The sequence below is a fragment of the Periplaneta americana genome, chromosome 8 (genome assembly GCF_040183065.1).
Source record: "Periplaneta americana isolate PAMFEO1 chromosome 8, P.americana_PAMFEO1_priV1, whole genome shotgun sequence".
Classification (NCBI taxonomy): domain Eukaryota; kingdom Metazoa; phylum Arthropoda; class Insecta; order Blattodea; family Blattidae; genus Periplaneta; species Periplaneta americana.
Window position 1 is genome coordinate 50185669 of NC_091124.1, and position 25966 is coordinate 50211634.

The 25966-nt window shown below is 34.0% G+C and overlaps 2 protein-coding genes across 3 annotated transcripts in view; one reads left to right on the forward strand and one right to left on the reverse strand.

Annotated features, from left to right (window-relative positions):
* The window catches only part of LOC138704710 (2-acylglycerol O-acyltransferase 2-A-like), an 85259-nt gene extending 70986 nt beyond the window's left edge, over positions 1–14273 (forward strand). Inside the window, exons 3-6 of the mRNA XM_069832856.1 lie at positions 4936–5201; positions 7009–7177; positions 11124–11323; positions 13943–14273. Coding sequence (XP_069688957.1) covers positions 4936–5201; positions 7009–7177; positions 11124–11323; positions 13943–14100 — 793 coding nt within the window. The 3' untranslated portion in view covers positions 14101–14273. The remainder of the gene's footprint in view (positions 1–4935; positions 5202–7008; positions 7178–11123; positions 11324–13942) is intronic.
* Positions 14274–24875: 10602 nt separating this feature from the next.
* cn (Kynurenine 3-monooxygenase cn) overlaps positions 24876–25966 on the reverse strand; it is a 33309-nt gene continuing 32218 nt past the window's right edge. For both annotated transcript variants that reach the window (XM_069832858.1, XM_069832857.1), the window contains one exon: positions 24876–25692. In XM_069832858.1, the coding sequence (XP_069688959.1) occupies positions 25576–25692 (117 nt within the window). In that variant the 3' untranslated portion in view covers positions 24876–25575. The remainder of the gene's footprint in view (positions 25693–25966) is intronic.

Genomic DNA, 25966 nt, shown 5'->3' on the forward strand with positions numbered 1-25966 from the left:
AGTTTTAGTCTACAAAAGGAAATGTTCTAATTACCGCCGGGATTCGAACTGTGTTAAAAACAATGTTTAATATGGTAAAGTTAAAAAATATTTTGGTTCACCTTTCCTCAACTCTAAGTAAGAATTGTGAGACTGGAGAACATGAAACTGATGAACAAGTTTCATTTTCTTTCCTTACGAAAGCTGACAATGATCACTTGTTACCTGGTTCGAATGCATACCGTTAGATTTGAAGTTCCCAAGTTTAAAAACGACCGAAGGCGATTTTTTTGGAGGGTCGGAGACCGATAACAACCCTTACTGTTACAGATTCAGTCGTAAGTTCACGACAGGCAGGTAAGAGAATCGGTCTCTGAAGAAGTAAATTCTAAGGGAAATTTATCGACAACTTGCTCCTTGTCGGCTCTCCTCTATTAATTTCACTGCTTCGTAGGTAAATGTTTGCATGTCAACATCATCTCAAGACTGTAGATGGCCTCCTTCGATCAAGGACATCTTTGGTGAAAGTCGTGAACTAATGAAAACTAGGTTCCCTTTTCTTTATCGTCCAACACGTTTGTGTATTTTAAAGCTGAAATTATCAAATGTTTAGTGTGAATTCTAAACACACATTACTTACGAAAATGTTTTATTTAACGACGCTCGCAACTGCAGAGGTTATATCAGCGTCGCATTGCTTACGAAGATAAAAATAATTATGACTGGTTAATCTTTCGAAATCTCGGTGAACATTGACAAGTGACTCATTGTATAAAGTAACCTTTAAGTTTTAAGCGGAACAGAGTACAGCAAAGAAAAAAATGTGTACAATATATGTATAAGGCAAAAAAATTGGAAGTAATTTGCCAAAGTGCAACAGTGTCTAAAATTCAAGGCAAGATCCACTACTTCCGTTAGGCTCGAAGTTCAGAGTACAGATCTGTGAAGTGCAGTTACAGGCGTAGAGTACACTGAAGCGATGAATGTTTTGTACAGATGTCTGTAGACTTGTTGGAAATGTGAATAATAGTATTCAATCTCCTACATACGTTTCAGCGTTCTGGAAATTAATGTCCTGAAACGGATCCCCTCTATCTCCTGATTTAGAACCTGTGTGAAGCTTGCAGTTACTTAGTAGCAGCTCGGCGTAAAAAAAAAAGAATAGATGAAATCCTGTTCACATAGACAAATGCATGAATAGTTTTACCAATATACAATATAAGTAGGCCTACTATTAGTAAACTAGGTACAATTTTACTAGTTCTAGAACACATGCGAACAGGGAAATTAATTTTTTTCGAACTCGCCCAATTTCTTGCATACTAATCCTTCTACTTTTAATGATGTAGCATTCAGAGTGAAATTTTATCTTTTCAAACAGAAAAGGTTCATTCAGCGGAAGAATTTTTTAAAGTTATTTTATACAACTTCTCTATTTTCTTAGCACTTTCTAAAAACAAAGAACAAATGGAACTGTAGATCGTTCAGAATTTAAAACATCTATTTCTGATAAATTACAAACCGTGTCATTTTCCGGTTACATATTTCGTAAACATTTATCAACATTTTCTGTGTATTGATAGGCTACCTAAGTATTAGTATAATAGCACTATAATGATTATACATATAACTAATACACACTATTATGTAGGATTAATACACTATATACACTTATCACTAGTATACTCTAAATACTGTATATTAAATAAGTTAATATACAGGGTGTTTCCGAAGTGGTGTTACAAACTTTCAGGGATGATGGCGAAGGGCACATGTATCAATCTGAGATAAGGAACCATGGTCCGGAAATGACTGAGTCGAAAGTTATAAGCAAAAATAGTTGTATAGAAATGGAATTGTAATTTGGCATCATGTGCCCTCCTTCCCTTAACTTTTGGAACAGTTGTGGAAAAATGGTATGGGCGGGATGTCTCCTACGTGGGTACTTGTCCCGATACAATCTGTGATCTTATCTACTGTTCCCATTGGCTCATTCGTATTCGAAAATCAGGTCTACTTATTTCGCTCTCGTGTACTCCTCCATTTCACTAGAACTGATCGACTGTACAAGTTGCAGTATCCAGATTGTATCGGCACAAGTACCCACGTAGGAGACATCCGGCCCATACCATTTTTCCACGACTGTTTCAAAAGTTAAGGGAAGGAGGACACGTGGTGCCAAATTACAATTCCATTTTGACACAACTATTTTTGCTTATAACTTTCGACTCAGTCATTTCCGGACCATGGTTCCTTATCTCAAATTGATACATGTAACCTTCGCCATCATCCCTGAAAGTTTGTAACACCACCTCGGAAACATTCTGTATACGTACACACTATTGAACAACATGTGTAAATTTATGCCCGCGTTAAACTTTCAGATACAAGAGCTGGAACATAACTGACAGTCGTTTTTTGCATTTCTCGCGATACAATGCTGAAAGCGGTTAGCAACTGAGAATACTAGAAACAATAGACTGTATGATAGTAGCGATCCTAGTGACTAGCAACTAAAGTTACTGTCATTGGATGCATATTCCCTACGTATTGAGCTTCGTCTATGGCTACAAACTCGCTGTCATGGTGATGATTTTTGTATTGAAACGTGAATACTATCAGACCATGTTTTTATTATTTTTTATGCTTCTACTTTATTTCGAGCGCTCTTGATAATGTCCCGTTGGCTCTCAATAGTGTCGTGCAGTTCTGTACGTGTAAAATAGTATAGTTACGTGAGATGTAAATGATGCTAAAACTCGTAAAATGTGCAGAAATCATAAAACAGCCTACCATTAAAAAAATAAACAATGACCAAAAATGGCTCTTGAGACAATTATGTATGAAGAGGCTTGAAAAAAATCTCAGATGTATATATCTTCCTGCAAATTGTTTCGTCCAAGCCAGTAACAGTATCACTTAATATTCCGTGTTTGTTGTTTTCCCAAGGGAAAAGACCTTTCTTTCTAATAATTCGGGGAGGGAACACTTTAAAGTATTGCTCTATATCGGCAATGTCAGAAACCATTGTATACGGTATTTCTAAGTGGAAAGGAGACGATGGAGTAATACTTAAGAACTTAAACGTATACAAGAACAATAATTCCTTTAATAAAAACTAAAATAATGAAAATTTAATGTTTTCGTTCCTAGAAGTAAAATTCAGTTAATTTAAAATGAGGGTAAGCTTTTTAAAATACTGTTGAATATATAGTTAGATACTTTCTTTTAAAAATTAAAATTAATCTTACTCTGCATTGCATTTGTATTTGTCAAAATATCTTTGGTGAACATAAAAATTGTTCTGCAATTACATAGATATTATCAACTATTTCTACATCCTGTGTAGAAATAACATTTCTGAAAAAAGTTGTTGGAAAAATCTTAAAGAATTAATAATTCCAGTGGAACAATTAGTTAAAATAGTACCTACAATTACTTAAATATTACTTTCACGAAAAAATAAATGGAAAAAATTTAGTCCTAGTCTGTGTAATAACTAGTTTTCTACGTAAATTAAATTGCCAAATAAATTGCTAGTAATTTATTTGCCAATCCTGGTTCTAAATAACAAAATAATTCTGCCTCTGGGATAAAAATAATTAGGAAATACACATAGAAAATGCTAAGGTAGTTAAAGATAGTTATTTGGCTTCAGTGTACTAATTAGCTGACACGACTTTTAATGAGATACATACAATATAAAATAAGATCAAATGCAATTAATGTAATTGTATTGTATTGTATTGTATTGTAGTGTAGTGTAGTGTAGTGTATTGTATTGTATTGTATTTATTAACATTCCATGGTATTCATACATTGCTTTACAGCTAGAATATGGAACAAGTCAAAAAACTTAATACTATTACAAAGTCTTAATTTATAGTCACAGTCTAGATGAAATATATACAGACGAGATTTACAATATAGTCTACTAGTACAACACATAGTTTTAGTATCAATTTCATGAAGTGTTATTGAAGGTCATGAATTCACCTACAGAATAGAAGGCGTGAGAAATTAGGTACTTCTTTAATTTGGCCCTAAATAATCTTGTGTTTTGAGTTTAATTTTTTATATCGATAAGGAGGCTATTAAAAATTTTACTGCCATATAACGCACTCCTTTTTGATAGCACGATAGACTTGTCGATGGAGTATGAAGGTCATTTTTTTGACGTGTATTTATGCTATGAACTGTTGAATTAGTTACAAAGTTTTCACGATTACATACGAGGAAGATTATTAATGAAAATATATACTGACAAGCCATGGGCATTATTTGTAGTTTTTTTTAAATAGTCCTACACGATTCCCTAGATTTGGCACCTACAATTATTCGAATTACTCTTTTTTGTAATAGTAATATACTGTTACTATCTGTGGAATTTCCCCAGAATATTATTCGAAAACTCATTATCGAGTGGAAGTATGCAACATATATTGTTTTTAAGGTATTGATATTTACTATCTTTTGCATAGATATAATAGCAAAACAAGCTGAATTTAGTTAGGGGGTAATTTCTTTAATATGATTTTTCCAATTTAACACATTATCGATTTTTAAGCCAAGAAATTTGGTTGTTGTTTCTAATAGGGATCTATTGTTAATTATTGCGCTAGAAATTTGCGAGGTTGAATTTGGGCAGGATTTAAATTGAATTATGTTAGTTTTGTTACAATTTAATACCAATTTATTGACTGAGAACCAGTCACATATTTTGAAGAGAATTTCCTCTGTTGAAGATTGGAATGTGTTTGATTATTGGCTGTAATTACTATACTTGTCATCTGCAAATATGGGATGACCTACACCAATAGAAAAAATACACTTAACTATGATACATAAAAATTTCCAATTTTATTTCGTTACATTCAAGTAGTTGAATGCTGGATTATATGCTTTAAAAATTCTTATTTTGCAGTGATAGAATATATTACCGTTTTTCTTTTCCAGGTCTAAGTGGGCGCGACAATGGAGATGGTGGAAGTATTTCTGTAACTACTTTCCAATTCGCCTTGTAAAGACGGTCGACCTAGACCCCGCAAAGTCCTACATGTTATGTGTCTTCCCACACGGCGTACTGAGTACAGGAGCTTTTGGAAGCTTCGCTACTGATGGAGCCAATTTCAGCGAAATATTTCCCGGCCTGACACCCTACCTGGTGACTCTAGCAGGACATTTCGTAACTCCGTTCATCCGGGAACTATGTCTTATATTAGGTAAGCATGAAAGGAGATAATTTGATGACATTTTTTGGCGATATTTTCTTAGTGTATAGTACATACTTTACAGAATAATGACAGTTTCGTAGAACATACAGCAAATACCCAGAACAAAAAAAATTTATGGACCTGTAGTCTATATACGAGTAGATTCATTTGATGATATTTCTTAGAATTTAAAGTCTCCGTTCTATAAAATTTTGGCATTACGGTTTGAAGTAAATTAATATTGAATAATTTTAAAGTAAAAATTATTGCATTTAATGTGCGTACTTCTGGATGAATTAATTAGCTAGGCCTACTGAATGTCAACCAAATTAAGTCCAGTCTTTAGAGGGAAAATATCCTACCCAGATGGGAAGTCGGAAAAATAACTTTCAGTAATAGGGCTGATTAAAATGTGTTTTTCGCGAATAAAATATAATTTCTTTATAATATTTCACACTTAATCAGAAAGTAAAAATGGAACAGGGTTGAGTTCGAATATTAAATTCATTTTTAGGGCTCTGAAACAACTAAGTGTAGTACGCCATTACACATTATTTTACATACATAGTCCTTTATGCATTAATACGAAAAAAAAAAATTGTTCGAATTAAGTACCGTATTTCCAGATGAATGGCATATTAATGTGAAGATGTCATGACATGAACTTATACTTTTATACGGACATAAGTTTTATAACTACAGTGAAAATATTCATCAAATTGTCGCATTTTATAAATTTGATGTGTCGTTGTATGTAAATTCTGATCTCTAATTCAATGAAATGCATACTGTTCCAAAAGTAATACACTTTCTAATTGAGCTCATTTTCAAAACGTCTCTTGTCCACCTGATAACCGAAAATGAGCTTCTTGTGTCTCTGCATTCTTCAAATATATTAACTGTACACAAAACTGTCATGAATTCCCTCGAAACTACTAAAATCTTGCGTTAAAAGTAACTATTGGAATCAAACTGACTCTTGCCCACAGAAAAATTCCAGAGGAAAAATATTAGTTTCAGTTTTGTAACCATAGACTCTGATACCACATTCTAGTATATACAGTCACGAAGCTTGAGTTTATGAGGGTACTAGGAACAATAGACAGTGCAGGTACTATATTGAATTGTCTGTGATGAGATAGTAGCAATCCTAGTGGTTAGCAACTATCTATGGATGCATATTTACTACGTACTTCGTGACTGTATATACTAGACTGTGCTGACACAGTCTAGTATATACAGTCGCGAAGCTCAATACGTAGTAAATATGCAAACATTAAATAGTTGCTCACCACTAGGATCGCTAATATCACCTCATTACAAGCAATGCAAAATAGTACCGTCACAGTCTATTGTTTCTAGCACCCTAGAAACTTAAGCTTCGTGACTGTATATAGTAGACTGTGGTGCTGATACTCCAATTTGATTCTAAATGCACCCAACCTCTTTAGTTTCATAATGTCTCTTGCCTACCTGATAAGAAATTTTAGACTCAAATTTTTTTCTTGATTTCCCACAAAATTATAGGAATGGAAAATAAGCTCCTCAATTCCATTATTTTTTATAAAAACATTTTTGATTGGCCTACAATGTATGGAAAATGCTAAACATAATTCAAGCAGCTCTTGAAAATAAAATTATGATTAAGAAATTAATTTTCTGATAATGGTTAAAAATTAACTTAACAGTTTACATTCCTGATAGGCTATAACAAAACATTGTACAATACATGTAAAATTTACCCATAAATGTATAGACATTTCATACACAGGTTTTCAGTAATTGTTGAAGTTGAAATATTAGTGTCTGTTTTCAGGTGGATGTCCTGCTTCTGTTGATGGATTGAGCTATGTTTTAAGTCGACCTGGCAATGCAGTGGCACTTGTTGTAGGTGGAGCTTCAGAGTCATTAGAGTGTCGGCCTGGTACCTATAGAATTATCTTGAAAAGAAGGAAAGGATTTGTAAAACTGGCACTAAAATATGGGTAAGGCTGAATTAGGAACCTAGTTAAGTTCAATAACTGTGATTCAATGGAAGATAATTGGGAAAACAAGCATAATATATCTTTACAAAATAGTCTGAATTAAAAAAAAAAAAAGCTAGCTGTAGTAAACATGGAATTCTTCTTGATCTAAAAGTAAAAAATAGGTACATAGACGGAAACGCAAGAAAGTGTTAAATGATACTTGTACCAAAGTTAAAATTATCTATAATAGCAGTGAACATAACTGAAGTAGTAGGTTAGGTAAACCTTTTTTCTTGTTTCAGTATTTTCTTATGTAGACTTAAGGGTATATGTACGTGAACGACCACAAATATTATCAGAAAATGCAGGCTCTAAATTTCCAAGATTTTATAAGGAAATGAACTCACAATTGGACAAAAATTACAAGGTATCACAACAAGACTTATTAGAACTTAAATATCTGATAAAAGTATAAAAAATGGTTACTAATAATAGTTTTTGAATTCACTTTTTACTTTAAATTAAATTTTCCAAAATTTGAAAATTTTCACACATATTATTTCATAACTCCACAACAGTTAGAGATAGAATTCTGAAATTTTGTACACTGATTTAATATGCATTTATGCAAAAGGTAGACTACAATAATACCCATTTCTTTGAAAATAGAAAAATTAGGTCAGAAAACATTATATAAATTTTAATATATTTTATATAGGAAAAATTAAAAATTAATTGTTTAAAATAAACAACTCTACATGTCTGAGAGTAGTCTATTTTTCAGAAATAAATGTTTATTACATGCAGGAAAAATATTAAAGATGTCAGAGAGACCATAGAAATGTTATGGTTACCAAATGATGTACTGTACTCGAACCACGAGAAAGTCTTTGGGGATTGAGACGAAGCGGGGTAATGCTGTGAATGAGTGTTGATGTCGTAAGATGTCATAAGGTCACACACATGGTTACTCGTATCTGTATTGGCTAGCTCACACAGCATAGACAATAACATTGATATACATATTGATACTACCCTACTTACAAAATTAGATCACTTTTAATCTCCTGGTCTTTTAATCTCTCCATACAGGAAATAACATATGCAGGAGAGCGCATGGTTTTTAAACTAACGTTATAACGGTAATTATTATCTATCTACTTCGCTCCAATAGATGACGCAATAGTAAGCACATTCCTTTCATGGTTGATCTCCTTGTTGGAGAACAGTAACTGTAGAATTTGTTTTTCATACTCTGATAAAACTGGTTTGAAAAATATTAGTAAACTTTTTTTTATACTTTTATCAGATATTTAAGTTATAATAAGTCTTGTTGTGGTACCTTGTAATTTTTGTCCAATTGTGAGTTCATTTTCTTATAAAATTTTAGAAATTTAGAGCCTGCATTTTCTGTTAATATTTATGGTTGTTCATGCACATATACCCTTAAACGCATCCTGGATAGAAATTCACTTCATTCACTGTCTTTATTAAATGTTAAGCACATGAACGCCATTTCGTAATTTCAATTAAACACTCCAAACGAATTATCTTTACACCAAACACGGTTGCTCTCTGGACCAAATTATCGTATTTTATAATTGTTCGAATGCAACAAAAGTCAGAAGTCTTGCTAAAGTACTATGAAATGGCGTTCCTGTGCTTATCAATTTGAAGAAGACAATTTGACTGTATGTATAGACATTTACTGCATAACTGAAATTAAAATTACTCAATAATGGCTTTCCTGCAGTTTCACTTTGATTTGTAAGTTACATTCAGCTTGACAAACATAACCATGCACTCGGAAAATTACTTCGAGACATAAAAATACCAGCTCTTACGACTCATAAGCATAGATGGCCTTGGATTCACAGAATTTTGTTTCTCTACATTTTCGTACTGGTACTGAAAGATAATTACGTTCGTGAAATTTGTACATTCGTATTAATATTGAGAATATGATTTAAATCAATGGCGTCATTTCAGTTTTTGCTTGGAGGGGGGGCAAGATTTTTTATGCATTATGATATAGGGTACATCACATGGCATACTTTCCCGACACCCCACTCCTGTTTATTTTGAAATGAACTATTTTTCCATACCGTAAACTGGGATAAACCTGGCAAGAAAAAAAAACAACAAAAAACATATCAAATGTATTGTACATATTTTTAGAATTCATCATTTCTTTTTCATTTCTTGAATATTTTCTATTACTTAAAGTTTGTAAATAGGACTGAGTGCATCGCTGCAGAGTAACAGTCGGTACGTATGACCGTAGCAGGGCCGGGTTCAAATCCTGATTGGAACAAGTTACCTGGTTGGAGTTTTTTCCGGTATTTTCCCTCAACCAATTGAAACAGAATTGCTGAGTAACTTTCGGAGTTGGATCTCGGAATAATTTCGTCATCATTAATTCACATATCATCCATAAAACAGCCCGGGTTCAGTTCATGGTGCAGTGTGCTGTACTTGTATATGAGTGCAGCCATTCAGCTAACCAATCATTCACAAAATAGGAATGGTAAGCACAATAAGCTCTAGGCTACAGTGCAAGCCTTCGAGTCCCACCTCTGTACAAGAGAAATAAAAAAAAAAATAGGATTGACATCATAGTGTATTTATATTTTTTTGTTTTATGGTCCAGTGTAAGTAACGGTTCATTTCCAGTTACCACAAATAGGCCTGCTTATACAATGCGTAATTTACATGCCCTTGCTGTTAATATGGCGAAAGTGCGAACAAATGAACAGACAATATTATTGATAGGACATTTTACTTTCAATGAACTAAAGAAAGTTGTACTTTTATTTACAACAGCTGACAACAACTAATGTAGCCTTGGTTTTATTTAAGGGGAGAGGATGGTATTTTTTAAAACTTTTTTCCTATTTGGTGTAAAATATTAATTTTTTGTATGTACAGAGCTCATAGCTGTAACAACTCAACCAAAAAAAAAAAATTGAAAAAATTATTGGGGGGCCCAGATTTGGAAAAAAATATACCCAATGCAGGATTTTACTAAAACCGATATATCTAAACCATTTTTAAAGGTAGATTCATCCAGTTTTTTGCAATGTACTTGCAAAAGCATGCTCTACAAACTGTCTGTAACAGAATTTTGATATTAGTTCCTACGTTTGCAAAATAAACAATTAAAATTTAATAACACTTTTCTGAATTCCTTTCTTGCAAACAAACGGACGTAGTTTTAAAATGAAATCAATTAACAAAATTCTGTTGGAGAAAAGTTTCCTAATAGTCTAAAGAATGTGTGTTCTAAATTTCATGCATGTATCTTTAATAGTTCAGGAATCATATCCATTTTTGTCTGGCAATGTAGCAAAAAAATGAAGTTACCGTAAACCGATAAAAGGGGGTGAGTGATTTAAAAATCCATAGCGCAGGAAGTTTAAAAATGGCCTCTCAATATCTGATAAGGGCACAAATACCCATGAAAGGTTATGCAATGCATTCCACATATATCAAAGGGTATTTTAAAGAATTTTTTTTTTTTCAAAATTCAATTTACCGGAAACAACAATAAAAGGGAGTGAGTGATTTAAAAATCCATAACGCAGGAAGTTTAACAATGGCGTCTCAACATCTGATGTATTACACACATTACAGATTATTTTAAAGAAAAAAAAAATTTTTTTTTGAAAATTTACTCATTTTTCACCAAAAAATACCATCCTCTCCCAGTTTTATTTAAGCAAAACCATTAACTAGCTTGTTTTTAATTTAATTGTTTATAAAAATGAAATATTTTAATATTAAAAGTACAGTTCTCACTTTTTCTATAGTAGTACCAATACCCAATTATCAAGTTTTTGATCTTAAATTCAGGAGATACCACTCCTGTTCCCCTATTAAATTACGCTTCTGTTTTAGAATTTAAAATGTTACATGAACGATATTAAAACTACAGCATTTTGTGTTCTTTTAATTTGTGATGTAGGAACCCTTTGGTGCCCGTCTTCTCATTTGGTGAAACAGATCTATATGACCAATTGAAGAATCCAAAAGGATCATGGTTAAGAAGAGCCCAAGAGTTGTGTCGTAAGATAACTGGCATTGCACCAGTTGTACCTCTTGGAAGAGGTCTGTTTCAGTACTCCTTCGGAATAGTTCCACAAAGACGGCCAGTCACGACTGTTGGTAAGTATCACTACTACTCCTTTGTTTCTTAAATACATAAAGTCCTAAATTTTTTTATTCATAAACTTTCATCATCACCATCTTCAAACAAGTATTAGGCCTCTCGAATGGCCTGTTACGCCTCCTCACAACTGATCTCGCCATCTCTTTCTAGGTCTTCCCAGCGATCTTCTTCCTCTAGGCATGTACTGTAGAGCAGCTTTTGTTATGCGTGTTTCAGGCATTCGGTCTACATGTTGTATCCAGTTAGTTCTATTTTGTTAAGTCTCGATTAAACTTTCCATTTTAGCTCCTTCCTTATGTCTTCATTTCTCTTCTTATCTATCAAGGTGTAACTTGCCTCATATCTTAAGAACTTCATTTCGCTAGCTACAATTCTACGTTCTTGATCTTTTCTTAATGTCCAACTCTCACTGCCATAAAGGAATGCTGGTAGAACCATAACTTTGTAAAATTTTAATAAAGTTTCCTTCCTCACTGTTCCGCCCAATGTTCGTCGTATAGTTCCGCAAAAATGATTAAAAACATTGATTTTAGTTTCAATCTCTGAGTTTGCCTTGTAAGTCACATTGCAGCCTAAGTATTTAAATGTATTTACTTGTTGTACAATTATATTATTTAATTCAATTTTCACCCGTAATGGTTGTGATCCTACAAATGCCATAGTTTGTTTTTTCTGCTGAGATTTTCATATTAAAATCACTTTCAATGTTGTCAAATTTCATGCGTATTTCAGACTCTGCAATATTCACTCTTAGAGGTATATGTGGGCGATTCAAATGTGTTCAAGATTTTATTTATGCACATTACATAATGCATTGTTGTTTAGTCAACTGTCCAAAGACAGGTCTGAACCTAAAGTGATGCCAACAAGGCACCACTTATGAGACAACTAGGTCAGGAGATAATGGAGTAGGGTGGCCAGTTCCTTTCCCTCTACATTGCATACATCACCGATTAGATACATGTACACTACCCCATTATCTTCTGGCCTAATTATCTCATAAGTGGTGCCTTGTTGTCACTTGTGAGGTTCAGACTAGACTTCGGACAGTTGACTAAACAACATAATGCATAAAAATTAAAGCCTTTATTATTTTTCAAAATGGTCTCCCCAGCTTAACAACTAGGGACCTTCTTTATTTCTCCTTGAAAGAACGTCTTTGGTCGTGCAGCCGTTTCCTCACTTTTTATAATCAGGCGAAAGCCACCAGCTTGGCTCAGTAGGTTAAGGCATTTGCCTGCCGGTCTGAAGTTGCGCTCAGGCGTGGTTCGATCCCCACTTGGGCTGATTACCTCGTTGGGGTTTTTCCGAGGTTTTCCCCAACCGTAAGGTGAATGCCAGGTAATCTATAGCGAATCCTCGGCCTTATCTCGCCAAATACCATTTCGCTATCACCAACCTCGATGCTAAATAACCTAGTAGTTGATACAGCGTCGTTAAATAACCAACTAAAAAAAATACGAGTAATAATCAGGCCAAGTTCAGTAAGAGTTCTTGTGTGATTTTGTAAACACAGGTATGATAATGTAACTGAAAATGGAGAAAAGTGAAGAATTGTAATAAGAAAAAGATATTTTAGATTGCCGTCTAGAGAATCGAGGGAAAATAAATAAAATGGATGCAGGGAAGATGGTAAAATAAAGATGCTACTCTTGACTTACTGGTGGTCTGGAACTTCACAACTTCATCCCTGTTGTTTTATTTTTGTACCATAGCTTATACAATCTAATATGGATTCCACTTTGAATTCATTCTGTAGTTCATATCTTGGAATCTTTTCTTCTCCTGTTATCAGTTGTCAACAATTTTGTACATTGTCATATGTAACTGTTCCTAGCAATCTTCCTTCTCGTGCCTATCATTCAAAGATGTAAATATGTGTAGTAGATCCAATACTATTTTAAAACTAATTATTCGTATTTCATAAGTACCCTCAAATAAAATACAAATTTCCAACAAAACTTACAATTTCCATCCTATTCATGTTAGAATGGAATGGAATGGAATGGAATGAAATGGAATTTAATTTAATTTAAGGTAGGGAGAGGGCACAATGCCCTAGCACTGCGACCTGTTACGTACCCAGGTTTCGAGCAGACAATCAATCCCCTTATCCCTAGGCTGGCCGGCCCCCTCTGCAGCGCTGGTCGGCAATCAGAGAATGCTATGGGATGATGACAAAATGGAGAAATGGTGACGCAATTATGTAGATGCCTAATATGGGGGAAAAACGAGAGAACTCTGAGAAAATCCCAATTGCAACCTTGTCTGCCACAAGTGTCGCTATGGATTTTTCAATGAAAAATCCCAGACCTAACTGGGACTCGAACCCGAGCCGCATGTGTGACAGGCCAGAGGTCTGACCACTCAGCCACCACAGGGATATTCATGTTGGAATAAAAATTTGGTGTTTTTAATACCAAAATTTTCGTTTGCTTAATTTCGCCATATATCTTCTTTGCAATTTGAGGTTCACTTTATCAAGCTTCACTAATGATAAGATTTAATCATATTTTACTATTCGCAAATCTGTTTGAGGTGTGTATATGTATTTACTTCATTTGACTTCGAATCTTCACCAAATTCTATATAGATAATTGAATTTTTTTTTTCAGTTGGAAAACCAATACCAATCGAGAAAGTTCCTGAACCAACACAAGAACAAATTGATGCGTTACACCAAAAATTCACAGAAGAATTAATCGCTTTATTTGAGGAGAAGAAGCACTTGTACCTGACTCAAGCAGAGAAGATCCATCTAGTTATTGAATGATTGTTGTTTTCTTTCTGTTATGTTGGATCGCAAATGGGACTGAAATTTAAAATAATCACTTTTTTTGAAGTGAGATTGTACCTATATCATTTGGGACCAATATGTATATCAGATATCATGTTAAATTGTTTGTATATAAGATAATTAAAAAGTACGGTGAATTTAAAGAACAATATTAATTTTATTGATGATGAACAATTCAACTTCACTAAAACCCAATGGCTATTACAGTATATTTTTCCTTCAATAGTGTTAAATCTTACTGTGACAATGTGTAGGAATCATGAGTACAAAATTTGCTTAAACAAAACAATAATTGTTCATGTTAATTCCCTATACTTATTACTAGAGCAGTGCAAAGAGAGCAGTTGTTCGACACACCGGCAACAGGGCAAGGGTTGTAAATTCACCTTGTGTACCTGCAGAGGTCTGACTCTGTGGTACACAGGATAGCTGCAAGCAGTAGGTACAGCGTAGTAAAGCAAACGTCAGTACTAAAGAAACAAGAACAGTTCGGTTCTAGTGTTACGATGTCTAAGCGGAGCAAATTCATTCGGCAAAGTTTAAGAGACTTAATTCCGAATATGGTGATATTTTTGTTAATTGATTCAAGCATAAAACAAATTGGAATACATTGAATGGAATTATGGGTTTATACCTGATTGTATAACAGCTTTAGAAAAGTCTGGTACAAAACTGGTTGATCAGATTTCCCTACTGCGAAATATCTGGAAGAAAGTGACTCAAGTAGACTATAAAATTGGTAAAATAATATCTGCGAAAATAACAAATAAGTTGAAAGAAAACGGTGGATATTATAAACCCTGAAAGATTAGTGACAGTATTTCTGGAGATAAGGATTCCGGATTCCTTTGAAGAACTAACAGAAGTTGAAAAAAATGTTTTACAGGATTTTACGTATGCCCCAGTTGTCTCACAGACGTAGAAAGAAGCTTCTCCACATACAAGGCCATGCTATCAGATAGACGAAAATCGTTTTCTGTTAATAACGTACAAATGTCATTTGTTGTGCATTGCAACAATATTTGGAAGAAATCTGATAATGCATCACATGTGCATTAATAAATCACACTCATTGTAAAGAAAAGGAAAAACAAAAAACTATTTTTCAAATACTTTTGCGAATAGAATAACATGAACCCGTTACAAATAAACAGTGATTTTGTTTGCGTTCTGTATGAAATCATACATGTATACAGTATATTATTTGTTTAGGATGAAATGGTTAATTAGTTTTGTAATTTTGAAATCTTACTAAAGTATCTGTAGGAAATTAATTGTAGAAACGTTAGAGAACTGTGTCATTTCTATTGTGTCGTCTGTACGTCAACACATCGTGTACATGACCGTCACTTGTACACAGGAAACACGCAGAGTAACGTCGGAACCCTTGCTATGATGGCATTCTGTCTGTCATGTGCTCCGTCTGCACCGCTCTACTTATTACGCTTACATGTAGGGTTTGCTGGAAAACTGTGAATGTCCCGTTTTTAAGTATGGTACATAAACCATCGTCTTGGCTAGAAAGTCTTGCAAAGCTCAAAAATTTACTTCTTAGATACATAATCCATATTTGCTTATCAGAAGGAAAATTATTCTTTTACCCATTGAAGTTCAGTTGGTTTATGTTGACACAGACAAATGACCTTCTTCCATTCCCATTGAGACACAATGCTAAATCCTCATTAAGGGTTTGGATTTTCCAGAAAACTAAGTGCTGTGGTCATATCTTTTTCCTAGCTGCCACACCGCTTCATTTGGTCAACTGGTGAATATTATTGATGGTGTTTACATTGAGAGTTGTTTTGAATTGTTATAGATTCTAAAAATCATGAGTTAGTAAGTTTATTTTACGTCTTTATTACATAACTTTTAACACTGTATCACTTCGGAATATGTATGATAAGACTTTCTTGTGTTAAATTCTAACGTACCTTGTTTACATGTTTCGACCTTTTATGGGTCATCCTGAGAACTGGTCGTTGTTGGTCTTGGTGCCTCTTATGTTTCCTGTGAGGATGTGTTCGTGTGGTATAATGTAGAGTCAGAGTGTGTGTGTATGTTCTGAAATTGAGTTGTGTGTTGAGAATTTCGTTGGGATGTTTTTTCGTGTGTCTTATATTTCATATTGTTCTAGTGTGTTTACAGACACACGAAAACACATCCCAACGAAATTCTCAACACACAACTCAATTTCAGAACACACTCTTTGACTCTACGTTATACCACACGAACACACCCTCACAGGAAACAAAACGAGAGGCGCCAAGACCAACAACTACCAGTTCTGAGGATGACCCATAAAAGGTCGAAACATGTAAACAAGGTACGTTATAATTTAACACAAGAAAGTCTTATCATACATATTCCGAAGTTTATTTTGTCGTCTACCAATATATTGACATTTAACATTATGTTGTATAACAAAACAATTGACAAAACATAGATGCATTAATCACGTTTCAAAAATTAAAAACTAAACCAATGTTAAAATTTGAGTTCAGATAAATTAAGACAAAAATTAATAATTCGAATGAAGTGGTGCCACTTCATTGTCAACACCAATGATGTTATAGTTACTTACATAGAGCACAGCGAGCGCTGCTGTGCTGTGCAAAATTGAAACCCTTTGCGCATCGTCATCATTGTGGCAAGTGTGGCATTTAACAGGTAGTTGTGATAGTGATTGCGAGTGTATCCAGTGTGCATTTGATGAATCTATCATAATGATGCATTTTTGTAAGGCTTAGAACTGCACAAATCGCTTCAGAAAAGGCTACAGCATCACTTTTCATGCGTAAATAACGATATTTAAATGTATCTAATAGAAGAAAAAAACACTGATTCAATATGAAAAACTTATCAGATTACCCGGAAACAATTGGCATTCATACAGTCCTCTCTGTAGATTAAAAACTCGAAAGTTTCATATCCATGGTTCAAGAATTAAAACAAAATAAACGTCCCGAATTTAAAAGAAAACCTACAAATTAAACCAAATCCTTTTAACTCTATTAAATATAGAGTATAATCTAAATCTAACACAAGAAATACTGAAATCAGAAGTAAACAGTGAAATGATGAAACAATTGTCTTTAGAGACAATTAATATTAGGTATCCTCCACAAAATTGGCTTCATTTATACACCGATGGATCCTTGATCTCCAAGGAACAAGGTGCAGGTGCAGCTGTTACGTGCTGTCTCTTCTCACTTTATAGATCTCTTGGATATGGAACAACAAGTTTTGATGGAGAAATCACTGCAATAAGTGAAAGTCTCAGGAATCTTCTCTACCACATCAATAAATTAAAAAATGCAGTTATATTGTCAGACTCCAAAGCAGCTATTCTGTCAATAGTCTCTAGACACACACCTTCATCTCAAATAGTAGAAATAAATAAAATGCTATCTCAACTAATAACACTCAATAAAAGAATTGTATTCCAATGGATACCATCCCATTGTGGAATCCTGGGGAAAGAGAATGCGGATGCTTTAGCAAAGAAGGGCAGCACTGCTACTTACAGACCTGTTACTAAATCTACGTATTACTCTGTGAAAAGATTTATTAAATCTACATACTTAAACTTCAACAAACAAAATTTGATAACACAATCCCAAGGGAAAAAATGGAACTCCCTGCATCATAATCCACAGTTAATTCCCGATTTACCACGCAAATCGTCTGTAGCTGCATTTAGATTGGCAACAGGCCATGACTGTTTGGCCAAGCATTTGCATAAAATTGGAATATATCAGTCTCCTAACTCCTAACATTGTGCAACTCAAATCAAGAAATGGATTCGGAACACCTCAAAATCTGTGCTTCAGTGGCTGACCATGACAATATCTTTGAAAAATATTGGAGTGCAAGAAGTCAAATGACTTTGTCAAATGCCTGGCATTAGAAAACAAATGTATCTAATAGTTTAACGTGCAATTATTGCAGGCAATAAATAGTACTTTCATATAGATTGAATTATTCTGTCAGCTTACACTAAAACTATGATAGAGGCATTGTAATAAAATGTGTTATTTCTAGCTTCCCCCCTTAAAAACAGAACTACTGTTGCAATTGGTTATCTGTCATTAGAAGAGAGAATTTTATTCGAATAAATTATCACAACACAAATTGTATTCTGATCATATCAAAGAAGATCGCTTCCTGAAATCACATGAAAAAAAGAAAAATGGAATGTCTCGCATTTTCATTCCTCTTCAATTTTCCAGAACATCTTATGCGGACAGATTCACTGTTGTTCTTCCTGTGACACATTCAAGTGGGATATACTGCCTGACAATAGATGTACAGCTGTCAAAAAAAAAAAAAGTGGCCGCACTCGTGAACAGCGAATATTTTCAAAGTCCACTTCGGGTCGCGGCGATGTTACACGATGCATGTGCTTGTACAAGCAGTTCCCGAACTATGAAAGTGTTCCATGTCTGCACTTCGTAGGCCAGCGGTAGAGTGCTTGTTTAATGATTCAAAGGTTGTGGGTTCGGGCCTTCTTCAAGTTTTCATTTTATTTTTTAACCGTTCTTTAGCGATGTAAATGCTATTCAAATTATCATTTATATTCAGTTATCGTTCTTTATGGATATCACGTTATTTATATTTTGTTATCGTTCTTTAGAGATATGAATAAAATTAAAGTCCTCTTTTGTATTCTGTTATCGTTTTATAACGATATGAATAACAATTATTATTATTGTATCTGCAATGGGGGTTAGCCCTATTTTACATAATGTATGTTAGGGCTATAGTTTCATACACAAAAAAGATATGCATAAAGAGAAATAGAAAAGAAAATTAAATTAGCTTACGCGATGTAAACAAAACATAAACAAACCGTAAATTAGGCATTGTGATTGCAAAATAAATATCAGGTATCAATTTGAAACATACAAAAACATTAACAACACACATACATAACAGTTCTATAACACAAATACGCAGCTTTCCGTACCATACATCATAAATTAATACACAATAGTCACACAAACACAATCAAACTATAATTACGACATTGTGACCACATCATCACATAACTGACTCACATACATAACAAATCAAGCATCCGTTACAACACATACACTTCAACATAGTAACCACACTTTTAAAAGTTACAAATTTTGCTCCAAGAAGAATAAAATAAATAGGACACCATTACTAATTACTATTCTTCTACAATTTCTTAAATACATCTGTAATAAATCTGTGCAATTCCGATATGAATAATATTCACGTTTTTTATATTGTTATCGTTCTTTAGCGATATAGATAATGTTCAAGTTATCATTTATATTCTGTTTTCCTTCATTAGCATTATAAAATAATATTCAAGTTATTTATATTGTTATTGTTCTTTCGCAATATAAATAATCTGTATTTTATGTAAGTAATTATTATAACACAAATAACCATCTTTCTTTCTAAAATAGGTTATTTTACTTAGATAATTAAATAAGTATTATATAATATCTTATATTAATTAAACAAACCGATATTTATCATTTATATTCTGTTATCGTTCTTTAGTGATACTGTATAAATAATATTAAAGTTATTTATATTGTAATCGTTCTTTAGCGATATAAATAACATAAATTTAATATTAGGTTTGGAAAAATCCAGTTGCATAATACTGGTATTAGTTTTTCTTTTTGTATTATTACATTATACTATCTTGAACCACAATAAAATGAAAAGGAGTAACAAGGAATTGAACCTGAGACGTTGACATCTAAATTTCGACGTTCGTCCACTGAGCTACGAGGGCAAAAGTATGGAAACATTTTCGGAAAAATTGGCCCAATCACACTCTAAGATTTTCTGATGATTCGTAGAAGCTAGTCCAGGATGCGGGGGGCAAAGGCTAATTGAGATTTCCCGGTCTCTGATCGGGTCAAACATCCTGATAGAATTAATATTTAACCCTTGCCGTGACTTTCGGTGAAGTCTGGAGGGCCCAATTAGTCAAATCCACTCTCCTCATCTCCACGCTTGGGTCCCATGGAATTTAATAAGATGCGAAAGAGATAGTGGTGTGCGGAAAGCAATGGGATGTTACCGCATTTAGACCTATCCTTCCCAAGAAAAACTGCAAACATGAACAAAGGAAGCTTTTAATAGAAGAAGAAGGGTCTTCTGCGGACCTCTGGAAAAAGAACTAAGGAGAGACTAGTGAAGTGCTTTGTGTGGAGTGTGTCATTGTATGGGGAAGGAACATGGACATTACGACGAAATGAAGAGAAACGAATTGAAGCATTTGAAATGTGGATGTGGTGAAGAACGGTGCGTGTGAAGTGGACAGACAGAATAAGAAATAAAATTGTGTTTGAAAAAGTGAGTGAAGAAAGAATGATGCTGAAACTGATTAGAAAGAGAAAAAGGAATTTGTTGGGTCTCTGGTTGAAAAGAATAATAGACGACATTAGGATATGTGGATCATATGCGGAGACTAAGAGGAAGGCAGAAAATAGGAAAGGTTGGAGATTGCTGGGTTTGCAATGAAAGACCTGCCCATGGACAGAACACTTATGTATGTGGGTATGTTCAGAATGCCTGGAATATCGTGTCTAAGAACAGTCGCTATTTGCAAAGACTAGTCGATTCCATGCCCACTCGACTGCAAGATGATCGAGATAAGAGGAAGATAGACTAAATATTGAATTGTGGCTTTTTGTTTTGTTTTTTGAACGCTTAATTGTTTGAATGTTTTAAGGCCGACGCCAGTAAATTTGTTTTGTTTATGCCACGAAAGATATTTTTATTGAAAATAAAATCTTTTTTCTTTCCATTTGCAGCCACAATTTCATAATGATAAAGTCATGGCATAATACGAGTATATTAATGAACCTGATGTTAATTACTAAAATAATCGTAAAAGAGAAAGGAGCCATTATGTACAGTTTGTCTCTCTCAAAAACAGAACAAAAAAGAACATAAAAAGCACGAGGTTGTAGTCGAACGCAGGACCTCATGAATAAGAGGCCTTAACGCTACCATTACGCTATCGAATCACAGAGAGAATACTTCAATTATAACTGTAGATATCAGGCAACGTGGTCCAACAACATGTAACATCGCCTGTCTCCGAATTATAGCGAAGGTACCCGAAGGGAACTTTGTTTCAGGAGAGCGGCCACTTTTTCTTTTGACAGCTGTACATATCAGCCAGAATCTCAATCAGGATTTCAACGGTACCATGAAATATATAAGTATACTGTTCACTGTCAAAGAGCTCAAAATCTCTATTTTGTAAAAATCCGCCATATGTAACTAGGATGTAAGCCTACTAAAAACTCTGAAAGGCATTTTCTGTAAGGTTATATTTTCTGTACAAAATTCACTTTTCTCAGTTTCTTCTGGTGAAATTACTTCAGACTTTCAGGAAATATGCAATATTATAACTTACGTTAGTGCATGACTTAACACAGGCACTTAAATTTACAAAGAAGTTTCCCCCAAAAATATAGTAAAAAATAATATTTAGATTTGCGTTATATAAAAAAAAATAACTGAGATTAATACTTTCCAAACAAACCCCTCTCCCGCTAAGCGTGCCAGGAATATACTGCAAAAATTGAATCATTGCATTACTAGTAGATTGAGAAAAGGTGCTTTAAAAACCATTAATTTAGCCTCTGTTAAGATAGTGTGGTCAGATTTCTCTTGAAAGAAACTGTCATTAATTATATAATCTTAATCGAAGGAGAATGACTTCATTGTTAAATCAAGAGCATTAGATACATAACATACATATAATCATTATCTCACTTGTACCTCTGATTGAGGTTATGGCTGATATGTACGTCTATTATCAGGCAGTACATCTCACTTGATGATATGTGTCAGAGGAAGAACAATTGTTTGTATGAATCTGAAGTTTGATTAGTGTAATATGTAGCTAGTTGGCGATGTATGCAATGGAGGGGGGGAGAAGGAACTGTCCAACTACCCCATTATTTCTAGGCCTAGGTGCCTCATGAATGATGCCTTGTTGGTGTCACTTGGGGAGGGTCCAGACTTGTCTTCGGACAGTTGACTAAGCAACAACAATTTCACTTGTTAAATTTACACGTGTGAATAGGTGTATTCTGCACTAAGAACTCTTCATTTACTTGGTATATTAAAACATTTTAGCTGTTATCCAATTTTATTAGCTCAGGAAAATTATCTAATAATACTAGCATATCAAGAATTCAAATGTGGGCGCATTATCTGAATTTTAAGTGATATGATACGTACACTCCAAGACAGTATTAGCTTTCAACTCCAACAACACTCGCATGTAGTCCCACATGAAAGTGATATTGCTGACCAGCTATCAGTAGTAAGGAGAACTTTAGTATATTCTTCAAGCAGTATAAGAAAACAGCGTTAAATAATTTAAATCAATGTCAGAACTGGATAATCAACGTGCACCTGTACATAGAACATGCAAGAAAAATAAATCACGTTAAAAATGGATTAATATAGGGATGGAATGGCTTATAACTCTCTACCAAGAAAAGAAGCAACTGAAGGCCTAATATTTAGATTATATACGAGGCAAGATTATCTGGCACATATATCTACACCAAATTAATGTATTAAATTTCAGCAACTGTATGATCACAACTCCACAATGAAGGTGGACCACCTATTAATATGCACAAGTCTAAGCAAAACATCAAGAGATCGAAGTGCGAAGGAAATGATATAAAGTGAAGATTCCGCCATTGGAAACTTAACTAACACTCAATTCTTGCTGCAAACCTAGTAAATTATAATAATCAAAATAATCTATAAAAGATGACCTCTGATAGAGATTCTGGCTGATGTACATCTATTATCAGGCAGTATATCTCACTTGATATGTGTCAGAGAAAGAACACTTGTATGAATCTGGAGTCTGATTAGTGTAATATGTAGCTAATCGGTGATGTATGCAATGGAGGGGGAAAGGAACTGGCCACTCTATCCTAACCTAGTCTAGTTGCCTCATGAGTGATGCCTTGTTAGAGTCACTTGTGAGGTCCAGACCTGTCTTCGGAAAGTTGAGTATAAGAAAGGGTTGATTTGGATTTAAAACATGCTCACTTTTTTATATTGGCAATAAATGAATAGATCTTGATCAAAACACACGGCTCTGTGATAAGCATTACTTACTTACTGGCTTTTAAGGAACCCGCAGATTCATTGCCACCCTCACATATGCCCACCATTGGTCCCTATCCTGAGCAAGATCAATCCAGTCTCTATCATCATATCCCACCTACCTAAAATCCATTTGAATATTATCTTCCCATCTATGTCTTGGCCTCCCCAAAGGTCTTTTTCCCTCCAGCCTCCCAACTAACACTCTATATGCATTTCTGGATTCGCTCATAGTGCTACATGCCCTGTCCATTCAAACGTCTGGATTTAATGTTCCTAATTATGTCAGGGTGAAGAATACAATGCGTGCAGTTCTCTGTTGTGTAAATTTCTCCATTCTCCTGTAACTTCATCCCTCTTAGCCCCAAATATTTTCCTAAGCACCTTATTCTCAAACACCCTTAACCTATGTTCCTCTCTCAAAGTGAGAGTACAAGTTTCACAACCATAAAGAATAACCAGTAATATAAATTGTTTTATAAATTCTAACTTTCAGATTTTTTGACAGCAGACTGGATGATAAAAGCTTCAAAACCGAATAATAACAGGGATTTCCCATATTTATTCTGTGTTTAATTTCCTCTCGAGTATCATTTATATTTATTACTGTTGCTCCCAGGTATTTGAATTTTTCCGCCTCTTCAAAGGATAAATTTCCAATTTTTATATTTTCATTTCATACAATATTCTCGTCACGAGACATAATCATATACTTTGTCTTTTCGGGATTTACTTCCAAACCTATTTCTTTACTTGCTTCAAGTAAAATTCCCGTATTTTCCTTAATTGTTTGTGGATTTGCTCCTAATGTATTTACGTCATCTGCATAGAGAAGCAGCTGATGTAACCCGGTCAATTCCAAACCCTCTCTGTGATAAGCATTACAAATTGAATGACTTGATGGTAGGCCTACATGTCATATTTGAGTACCACATCTATAAGTCCATATCCAATCCATATAAATACATTATTTTCCATGTATGACTGGTATATACTGGTAAAAAAAAAAAACTACATATACCGGTACATTCTCATTCTTTTTCAAATAGTCGTTGATTTTATGAAATCTCCTATGTGACAGTGCAGAGCATACTTTTTTGAGGAGAAAGAAAAAAGTAATTGAATAGCAATAGGCCTGCAGAAGAATATTACATAATTCGGTAGAAAACGGTGAATATGATATCATTGGGGATCAATGTAGGCGTATTGAAGGTATTTAACTAATTTTTTCTTCCTCCAGAAAAATTATGCTCTGTACTGTCACATAGGAGGTTTAATAAAATCAGCGACGAAATACTGCTTGTGAATGACTTTTTGACATACAATATGTAATTAGAATAGCAGTATATTTGCACAGCTTTTTACCAGGTAGGCATACTGCTACATCAATTAGTCCACTTCAAGTTCCTTAATTTTTTAGGTTAACTGTGTTTATTGAACGACAATTTTGAAACTGCATATATTCTAGATCCTAATCGAATTGTCTATCTAAGAAATGTGCCAAGTAGGATGTCAGGGCCTTTCAGGAATCGATAAGATATTAAAAAATCTGTTCCATCATCATGTTACATGATACCGGTACAAAATTATAGTATTAATAACAGACCAGACAGATTGAAAAAATGTATTTCTCTTAAAAGTATACAATTTTTTTACTACATACGTACTGTAACAAATAGAAAACTTTAGTCATTTTTCCCACTAAGAACATTCATATAGTGTTTGCTATACGAATACATGTGAATCTGTTATCACTATATAAAACAGTCCATGTTGAATCTTTCGTACACTACTTTTAGCACTTGAATATAAATAATTGATTAAATGACGATTTTACTCGTGTTAATTATGTAAGCACGTGTGGCTTACAGCTGTTTCGGTGTTACCTAACACTTGTGTTAATTGTGTAAGCATGTGTGGCTTACAGCTATTTCAGTGTTACTTCTCAACACACAGATCAATTTCAGAATACACACACTATTTGACACAACTCTTCATCACACGAACTCACCCACACAACAGGCATCGAAGTTGAGATAGCGCCGAGATCTAGAAGGCTCTGAGGATGGTGTCAAGTAACACCGAAACAGCTGTAAGCCGCACATGCTTACATAATTAACACGAGTAAGATCGCCATTTAATCAATTATTTATATAAAAGAGTGCTATATTCAACATTGTAGTTTGGTATGAGAGCAAAGTAAATAGTACGGTACTGTATAACCTAGTTTTAATGTAACACTGTGGTAGTTATCTCATTTTAGATCACACAATCGAACATTTCTCACTGCTTCTTCAGAAAATTTATTTATCATAAGATATTCAGATTACCTCCAGTAATGTTCAGTAATTTGTAGCATTGATATATTCCAACTGCAACTATAATTGTCCCAAGAATGCCAATCGTGAAAGCTGCTCGGCTGATAATCTGAAATGTTAAAAGATTCTGTTATGTAACAAAACGAAAGAAGACTAGAAAGTTTGCACTTCACAATAAGGTATTTTTATAAAGTTATTTTAACATCCTCTTAAGGAACAGAGAAAGGAAAATCTCAATGCATAGACGGTGCCAGTGGGTAAATTCAGGTGGAGTAGTGCTTAGCTTTTTGCACTCAATTCCTCTAATCTACAAGAATATTAAAAGACTAATTTAAACTTGTTTCAAATCATTTCCAGCATAATTTACTCGATCTTTTAATTAT